At 40.4% G+C, this 9,687-nt stretch overlaps 1 protein-coding gene and 1 long non-coding RNA gene across 2 annotated transcripts; both read right to left on the bottom strand.

Annotated features, from left to right (window-relative positions):
- Positions 1-6,511: 6,511 nt before the first annotated feature.
- LOC118768239 lies at positions 6,512-6,858 on the bottom strand. Its single transcript, XR_005004068.1, has 2 exons — positions 6,828-6,858; positions 6,512-6,659 (listed from the first exon to the last, which is right to left on the bottom strand). It is a non-coding gene; the product is annotated as an uncharacterized LOC118768239 (long non-coding RNA).
- A 111-nt stretch (positions 6,859-6,969) lies between these two features.
- On the bottom strand, positions 6,970-8,044 carry LOC115225004 (zinc finger protein 492-like). The gene is made up of 3 exons (XM_036513874.1): positions 7,756-8,044; positions 7,322-7,533; positions 6,970-6,981 (listed from the first exon to the last, which is right to left on the bottom strand). The coding sequence occupies exons 1-3, from the start codon at positions 8,042-8,044 to the stop codon at positions 6,970-6,972; spliced, it is 513 nt and encodes a 170-aa protein (XP_036369767.1).
- Positions 8,045-9,687: the final 1,643 nt, after the last annotated feature.

The following is a 9,687-nucleotide window of genomic DNA, read 5'->3' as shown; positions in this document are numbered from 1 at the left end:
CATCTTATCATGGCTAACCACATTGGGGAGGGGGGGTGTTACTGTAGCTTTATAGCCCCAAGAGATCTTCGTCTCTAGCTGGCTTTAGACACAATATCTGTGTCCTTGGAGTATTTGCAAAGGGAGGCCATCCCTTCCTCGCAAGCCTGAGTGATACGCTCAAACTAGTTTCGGGATTTTTGTCCCTCGTCAACGGGCGGTAACCACCAGGTAGCGATGAAAGAGAAGGCTCCTTTGCAAATAGATATAAGTTTTTCTAATGGCATCTGCCACTGATGTCGAAAAACGAACAGTAAGCATAATTAAATCTCAGAATGAGATTGAAACAGTAATCGCTTGATAATGTAAAGTAAGTATAGATTAAAATTATTTTCCATTGCTTTCGTTTTTTTCTTTCTTAATTGTTATCCTTAAATTAATTTAACAATTAAGAAAAAAAAACGAAAGGCTAAAATTTAGAGTTAGGGTGAGGGTTAGGGTTAGTGACAGGATGTTGTCTGTAGGTAGGGTAGGAAACTGTATCCCTTCCTATCCCGGAATCATTGGAATTTTTTTTTCTTCATTGAATGAATTACAGTGACATGGTGACACCGGATCTTTTCGGTTTGACCGGCAGTTTTTTTTAAATAATTTCCACGTAACTAAACACTTTTAAACTTCGGATACTGTTAGAATGTGTTTATAAAACATCTTTTTCTCTTGGCTTTCTTAAGAAAATTCTATAGTTTGTAAGATATTTGTTGTTTTTTTCTTCAATTTCTGCAATTTCAACCAATCAATGACGTCTATTGAGGTGAAAACATTCTGTGCCGTATGAATATGTCCTTCATTTAAGAAACAGATTGTTTTTTTTTACATTTCTGAAGAAAAAATGATACCCTTCCCCCCACCCCTAACCCTAAAACAGATTGAAATGCAATAGATTGATACTAGGGTCATAATTATGGGTGACAATTTCAACCAATCAATGACGTCTATTGAGGTGAAAACATTCTGTGCCGTATGAATATGTCCCTCGTTTAATAAACAGATTGGGTTTATTTACATTTCTGAAGAAAAAAAGATACCCTTCCCCCCACCCCTAACCCTAAAACAGATTGAAATGCAATAGATCGATACTAGGGTCATAATTATGGGTGACAATTTCATATGACACCCCTAAAAAAAAACTGCCGTTCAAACCGAAAGGATTCACCACACCTACACTAGCACATCATTTTCTGTAAAGAACATAAGAAATTCAGCATCCCTGGTGCAACAGAAGTTAACATTGGTTCCTTTTTGAAGAAGGCTTTTTTACCTTTGGAAGTATGCTGTGCGTGAGAAGACCCGGCAGGACAAGTGAGACCATAACCTGTGGCCTCTACATAGGATGTAGCCAGTCCACTTATGCATACCTTTCCTTCTTGGGACACAAAACTCTACTTGTGAAGACCTGTTGGGGCAAGTGAGAATCGAAATCGATCAACATCAATGGAAATTGCAGCAGTGATACCAGTGCCGGTGGCACGTAAGAGAACCATCCGAACGTGGCCATTGTCAGCACCGCTCCAACCGGCCTTGTGCCGGTGGCACGTAAAAAGCATCATCCGATCATGGCCGTTTGCCAGCCACCTGTGCCGGTGGCATGAAAAAAGCACCCACTACACTCACGGAGTGGTTGGCGTTAGGAAGGGCATCCAGCTGTAGAAACATTGCCAGATCAGACTGGGCTTGGTGCAGCCTTCTGGCTTCCCAGACCCCAGTTGAACCGTCCAACCCATGCTGGCATGGAAAGTGGACGCTAAACGATGATGATGATTTGGGCCACAAGATCTGTAGATAATTTACTGATGTTTTTACTTGATTCGAAGGGTTTTTAATATGCTGAATCCAAAAATGGAATCCACTTTTTATCATCACGTCTAAATTTTAAGATACCCCAAATCCTGAATTTCTGCAAATTTCCCCCTGTTTTTCAGAAAAAATGCATGAATTTTAATGCAAAAGTTTGAGAGCTTGATAACTAGAAAGTATTGGGTTGTCTGGAAAGTTTGTGCCGATTTATAGTAGCTTACCTTTCGACTTATTTTAGAACATGGTTGAGTCCATAAAATAGGATTTTACTACACCTCCATTTAGAGCACAGTTTAAGCTATCTTTTCGTGAAAGAAGGTTTGTGATCCTATAACCTGTGTTAATTCTGTAAACCTTTAAAATGGAAGATAAGAAAGTTCATTTTCGGCACTTGATGCTTTGGGAACCAGACAAAAATTGCTGCAGCTCGGCTGGGATGTGTTACCCCACCCTCCATATTCACCAGACATTGCTCCTTTGGATTTCCACTTATTCAGGTCTCTGCAGAATAGTCTTAATGGTAAAAATTTCAATTCCTTGGATGACGTAAAAAGATACCTTGATGAATTGTTTGCCATGTTGGTGTGTTTACTTCTCCGTAACTTAGTGGTTCAGCCAAAGAGACCGATAAAATAAGTACTTGGCTTACAAAGAATAAGTCCTGGCGTCGATTTGCTCAACTAAAGGCGGTACTCCAGCATGGCCACAGTCAAATGACTGAAACAAGTAAAAGAGTAACCAAAACTTTTCTGTTGAAGGAAAAGTTTTATCAGTAAGTCAGTCACCCCCCAAAAATGGTGGGTAGTACCAAAGAGCAACTCACCAGCAGAAAAACAGGGTGCAAAGCGGATCACTATTTTGGATGGCGTGTACATGTTAAGTGTAGCCTGGAAGAAGGTCTGTTGCCAGACAATCAAACATTGTTGGATCAAAGATGGTTTTGTTTCAGCCGAAGAATCCTGCCTTCACTCTAAAATAAGCGGTCCCATGATGGATTTACAAAGTGGGGTCGACTGTACTCATGTACATCCCCTCCTCACCGTGGTGGGGACGTTGGCAATGGGTAGTGCCAGAGCTATGCCGTCAGGAACTTTGGTTCCTGGTAGGGACGTAAACACACCAGCATCGGTTGTCAAGCGATATGGTGGGGACAAACACACATATATATACGATGGGCTTCTTTCAGTTTCCGTCTACCAAACCCACTCACAAGGCTCTGGTTGGCCCGAGGCTATAGTAGAAGACACTTGTCCAAGATGCCACGCAGTGGGACTGAACCCGGAACCATGTGGTTCGTAAGCAAGCTACTTACCACACAGCCACTCCTGCGCCTATGTATGTATTTTAATAAATACATGTTTAATCAATTGATGAATTCTGTTCCCTTGGTTAATAAACCCCCCTTTTAATAATTCTAAAACAGGTGGTCCCGTGATGGATTTACAAAGTGGGGTCGACTGTGCTCATGTACATCCCCTCCTCACTGTGGTGGGGACGCTGGCAATGGGTAGTGCCAGAGCTATGCGGTCAGGAACTTTGGTTCTTGGTAGGGCCACCCAAGGCGGGGCTCTGGTGAAAATCCTCAGAGTGTCTGTTTCGGCAACCGCCGGATCCTCGGTCGTTCTGTCCCTGCGTCTGTGTCCTCCAGCACCAGCTGAAATGAGACACTCTCTAACTTAAAGTGATATATTCTCCAAAACGCAATTCGAGAACTGGTTGTCCATAGATGGTGGTGCTGTGGTTAACCCAGATATAACCACCGAAGAAGAAAATCTACATGAGATCATTCACGACACTCGGCAATCTGAGAAGGAAACTGAAGGAGATGAAGATGGCGATTCCAACGTTGATGTTGATGAAAGAGTTCCGGAGCCTCCAACACCAGCTGAAATAAGACACTCTCTAACTCAAAGTGACACAGATCTTTTTAGAATTTTTAAGGGAAAAATCAAGGCAGAGTTGTGAATAAAGCATCCAGCAAAGCAAATGATGCTCAACAAATTTTTCATTTGAGGACCTTGTTTATAATGTTTTTATTTGTGTTTTCACATGCTCTTTTACTTGTTTCAGTCATTTGACTATGGCCATGCTGGAGCACCACCTTTAGTCGAGCAAATCGACCCCAGGACTTATTCTTTGTAAGCCTAGTACTTATTCTATCGGTCTCTTTTGCCGAACCACTAAGTTACGGGGACATAAACACACCAGCATCGGTTGTCAAGCGATATGGTGGGGACAAACACACATATATATAGAACGGGCTTCTTTCAGTTTCCGTCTACCAAACCCACTCACAAGGCTCTGGTCAGCCCGAGGCTATATTAGAAGACACTTGCCCAAGATGCCACGCTGTGGGACTGAACCCGGAACCATGCGGTTCGTAAGCAAGCTTTTTACCACACAACCACTCCTGCACCTATGTATGTATTTTAATAAATACATGTTTAATCAATTGATGAATTCTGTTCCCTTGGTTAATAAACCCCCCTTTTAATAACTCTAAAACAGGCGGTCCCGTGATGGATTTACAAAGTGGGGTCGACTGTGCTCATGTACATCCTCTCCTCACCATGGGGACGCTGGCAATGGGTAGTGTCAGAGCTATGCCGCCGGGAACTTCGGTTCCTGGTAGGGCCACCCAAGGCGTATTGGTCTGACACCGAGTGGTATTAGGGTCACATCTGGTGAAAATCCTCAGAGTGTCTGTTTCGGCAACCGCCGGCTCCTCAGTCGTTCTGTCCCTGCGTCTGCAGACAATTTGCGGCAAACAGGATGTCTCCACATGCGGGATTGTTGGGGACCGCTTGTGAAATCCACATATTCCCACGAAACTTCTTCCATGGTAGAAGAAGCCGACTCAACCCGCCCAGGGTGAATGTCGCCACAAGTACAAGTAATGTACAATCACAAAAGAAAACATCAAAACAAAAATAAATACTTGATTAAAAACAATAACAGGCGCAGGAGTGGCTGTGTGGTAAGTAGCTTGCTTACCAACCACATGGTTCTGGGTTCAGTCCCACTGCATGGCACCTTGGGAAAGTGTCTTCTACTATAGCCTCCAGCCGACCAAAGCCATGTGAGTGGATTTGGTAGATGGAAACTGAAAGAAGCCTATCGTATATATATATGTGTGTGTGTGTGTGTGTGTGTGTTTGTGTTTGTCCCCCTAGCATTGCTTGACAACCGGTGCTGGTGTGCTACGTCCCTGTTACTTAGTGGTTCGGCAAAAAGAGACCGATAGAATAAGTCCCAGGGTCGAGTTGCTCGATTAAAGGTGGTGCTCCAGCATGGCCACAGTCAAATGACTGAAACAAGTAAAAGAGAAAGAGAGAGAACATAGCTGAGCACTTAGGCTGGATTCTCTAATCATCTCCACAGTAACTTGAAAAATAACAGCAAACTGATACATGAAATAATGGGTAACATAAATATTTATTTCTGTACTACCCACAAGGGGCTAAACACAGAGGGGACAAGCAAGGACAGACAAACGGATTAAGTCGATTACATCGACCCCAGTGCGTAACTGGTACTTAATTTATCGATTCCGAAAGGATGAAAGGCAAAGTCGACCTCGGCGGAATTTGTACTCAGAATGTAATGGCAGACGAAATACCTATTTCTTTTTTGCTCACAAGGGGCTAAACATAGAGGGGACAAACAAGGACAAAGGGATTAACTCGATTATATCGACTAAGGCGGCGAGCTGGCAGAAACGTTAGCACGCCGGGCGATATGCGTAGACGTATTTTGTCTGCCGTTACGTTCTGAGTTCAAATTCCGCCGAGGTCAACTTTGCCTTTCATCCTTTCGGGGTCGATAAATAGAGTACCAGTTACACACTGGGGCCGATGTAATAGACTTAATCACTTTGTCTGTCCTTGTTTGTCCTCTCTATGTTTAGCCCCTTGCAGGCAATAAAGAAATATATATCGACTCCAGTGCGTAACTGGTACTTAATTTATCGACCCTGAAAGGATGAAAGGCAAAGTTGACCATGGTGAAATTTGAACTCAGAACGTAATGGCAGACAAAATACTGCTTTGATTCATTCAAGTAAGAATTCTTCAAGATTGTGACCAATGGCCACAGTCTGAATAGACTGAAACAATAAAAATACTTATTTTATTTATTTTTTTATTTTATTTCATCTAGCTTCAGCTCACGAGCTGTGGCCATGCTGGGGCACCGCCATTTGGTGTTGCTACATGATTTTACTTCACGAATGCGTTTCAGCAATTGCCATTTGGTGCATGAGAGAGTTCGATGCAGCTGCCCTCATCTGCACCTCCTGCCGTGAACTTGGTTCATCTGGGACACCTGACAGGAAGAGATCCAGTTTTATTTTAAAGACATCTGCATCCACCCCATGTAGGTCTCTCAGGGCCTTCGGGAGGATATTGAAGAGCTGTGGGCCTCTGAAGCCCAGGCTATCACAGTATCTTGTCCTACATCTTGATGGCAAATTTGGAGTCCTTGGCACCATGCAGTGGCGCCAAGTTCTAGTATTTCTATAACTCTTGATGCCAAAGTTTGGGACCTACATCCACCCCATGCAGGTCTCTCAGGTTCTTCGGGAGGATATTGAAGAGCTGTGGGCCTCTGAAGCCCAGGCTATCACAGTATCTTGTCTTACATCTTGATGGCAAATTTGGGTTAGGGTTAGGGTTAGGGTTAACTTTTTTCGTCAACGTTTACAACCGTGTCTGGTTAACTGACTCTTTCGAGACAATGATTTACCACAAATGTCACAGTGAACACGCGGACTACCTGTATGAATCTGTTTGTGAGTAACCAGGTGACCTGACTGAGAGAATGATCTACCACAGATATTACAAACATATGGTTTCTCACCTGTATGAATGTATTTGTGCTTAATTAGGTCACTGCTTCCACTGAATGACTTGCCACAGATATCACAGTGATATGGCTTCTCCCCAGTATGAACGCGTTTGTGTTTAGTTAAGTGGCTACTTACACTGAATGACTTACCACAGATATCACAGTGGAATGGTTTCTCTCCTGTATGTGTACGTATGTGTTTAGTTAGTTCCCCGCGAAGAGAGAATGATTTACCACAGATATCGCAATGATATGGCTTCTCTCCAGTATGAATACATTTGTGAGCAGTTAAGGTGTACACTTCGAAGAATGATTTACCACAGATATCGCAGTGATATAGTTTTTCTCCTGTATGAATGCGTTTGTGAACGGTTAAATGATAATTTTGTAAGAATGATTTACCACAGATATCACAATGATATGGTCTCTCTCCTGTATGAATGCGTTTGTGTGTAGTCAAGATGCCGTTTTCAGAGAATGATTTACCACAGATATCGCATTGATATGGCTTTTCTCCTGTGTGAATACGTTTGTGAGATATTAGCCTACTGTTTAAAGCAAATACTTTACCACAAATATCACAGTGATATCGTTTCTCTGCCTTATGGATATATCTGTGTTTACTCAAATTACAACTTACAGAAAAAGCTTTCCCACAGATGTTACAACGATATGGCTTCTCTCCTGTATGAATGCGTTTGTGATTGGTTAATTCACTTTTCTGAGAGAATGGTGAACCACAGATATCACAGTGATATGGCTTCTCTCCTGTATGAGTACATCTGTGTTTAGCTAAGTGACCATTTCGAGAGAATGATTTCCCACAGATATCACACTGGTATTCTTTTTCGCCTGTATGAATATGTTTATGTCTGGTCAGTTGAACATTTTGAGAGAATGATTTACCACAAATATCACAATGATATGGCTTTTCGCCTGTATGTGTACGTTTATGGGTAGTGAGGTTACTTTTCTGAGAGAATGATTTACCACAGATGTCACAGTGATGTGGTTTTTCTCCTGTATGTGTACGTTTATGATAAATTAAATTGTTTTTTTGAGAGAAACACAAACCGCAGATCTCACAATGATGTGGTCTCTCCCCAGTATGAATGCGTTTGTGTATAGTTAAGTGAATATTTTGAGAGAACGACTCTCTACAGATATCACAGTGATATGCTTTCTCGCCTGCGTTCAGGCTTTTGTCATTAGTCAAGGAACTACTTGCAGGGAATGATTCATCAGAGGCTTCACCGTGATGTGGTTTCTCCTGTGTATGAATACGTTTGTGAGTAGGAACGTTTCCTTTTTTAGAGTAGGACTTTTTGCAGTGGTATGATGGTTTTCCTCTCCCTTTTGCCATCTCTTTAATAAAATCACTCATCCTCAAAGTGTCGCACAAAATTCATTTTTTCCTGTAATTTTTTTTCTTCCACCACAATATTTCCCTATTTTAAAAAAAATTTTCGTTTGATTTTACTGTCTAGTGAGTGCCATTATGCCAATATTAACCCTTTCGTTACTGAATTTATTTTGAGATGTTCAGTGTTTCTTCCAATTAATTTTAAATATAACAAAGAAGTTAGTAAAATAACTTAGTTATTATTAAGCTAGTGTTAGGAACATAAATTGTGACTAAGGTTTGGTGGAAGATTTTAATTCAAAATTTATGATAACAAGACATTTGTACTACAGAGCCAGAGGTGGTTTCAGCAGGGTTGGTAACAAAAGGGTTAAGAATTGTTTCTCTGTTATATATTTTAACCCTTTTGTTATCGTATTCTGTCGAGATGCTATGTGTTTCTTTCAATTAATTTTAAATATAACAAAGAATTTAGTAAAATAACTTAGTTATCATTAAGCTAGAGTTAGGGACGTAAATTATGACTCAGGTTTGGTGGCAGATTTTAATTCAGAACTTTTGAAAACCAGACATTTGTACTAAAGAGCCAGAGCTGGTTTCAGCCGGGTTAGTAACGAAAGGGTTAATAACACACACATGGTTCATTTCTGCTCCTTTATTATTAGACAATTGATTAATTATCTACCCAACTAACTAATTGATGAACTTGTTGGTTAAACAGCCAGTAATTTGTTTTGTTTTATGTTTTATACATCAAAGTTTGTTTGTTACCATTTGAAAATTTTTCACTGACTTCTCTCCTTATCCATTACAAAGGCTGTGTTTGTCTGTCTGGGGGGAACCCATATGCCACAGAAACCGGGCCCATGAGCCTGGCTAGGCTTGAAAAAGGCGATGTTTATTGTTTTATTGCAGGGTTGGTGTGACCTAGCCAGTTTGAAAATATAACAGGTAGAATATTTGGGCTAGATATGTCCCTTTTAAATCTCTTCTGTGTGACAACTTCCTTTTAGTCTTCAAGGGATTATCAAACATGGATGATTATCTGATGTAAAAATATTCTTTTATGAGAATGCCATCTGATATTCTGAAATAAGAGAGAGAAAATATAAGTTATAGAAGATACTTGAAAAGTAGAGATTCAACAGAGAAAAGGCTAAAACATTTTTTTTACAAAGATAAAAGAAGGAATTGTTATGTAAGCACAGGCATGGCTGTGTGGTAAGAAATTTGCATCATAATCACATGGTTGCAGGTTCAGTCCCACTACACAGCCCCTTGTTCAAGTGTTTTTTACTCTAGCTTAGGGCTGACCAAAGCTTTGTGAGTGAATTTAGTTGATGGAAACTGTAGGAAGCTAATATATATATGTATATGTATATATATATATATATATATATATATATATATATATATATATATATATGTATATACTTTATTTAAAGCAGCAGAAAATTCAACAAAACCTGTTACTCAGAGTAACAGGTTTTGTTGAATTTTCTGCTGCTTTAAATAAAGCATATTACTCTACCACTGGTATTTGAGTACTCTTTTTTCCACATTGTTTCACATTTATGTGTTTACTCCGGTATATATATATATATATATATATATATATATAAATAATTATATATATATATATA

Source organism: Octopus sinensis, linkage group LG27, assembly GCF_006345805.1.
Source record: "Octopus sinensis linkage group LG27, ASM634580v1, whole genome shotgun sequence".
Lineage (NCBI taxonomy): Eukaryota > Metazoa > Mollusca > Cephalopoda > Octopoda > Octopodidae > Octopus > Octopus sinensis.
The sequence above is the reverse complement of the archived record's forward strand: the minus strand, read 5'-3'. Positions and strand labels throughout refer to the sequence as shown.

Coding starts and splice junctions, on each gene's coding strand:
- LOC115225004 (XM_036513874.1), bottom strand. CDS start 8,044: ATGGCAAAAGGGAGAGGAAAACCATCATACCACTGCAAAAAGTCCTAC. Junction 7,534..7,755: donor ACATCATTGTGAGATCTGCG/GTTTGTGTTTCT, acceptor ATATTCATACAG/GCGAAAAAGAATACCAGTGT.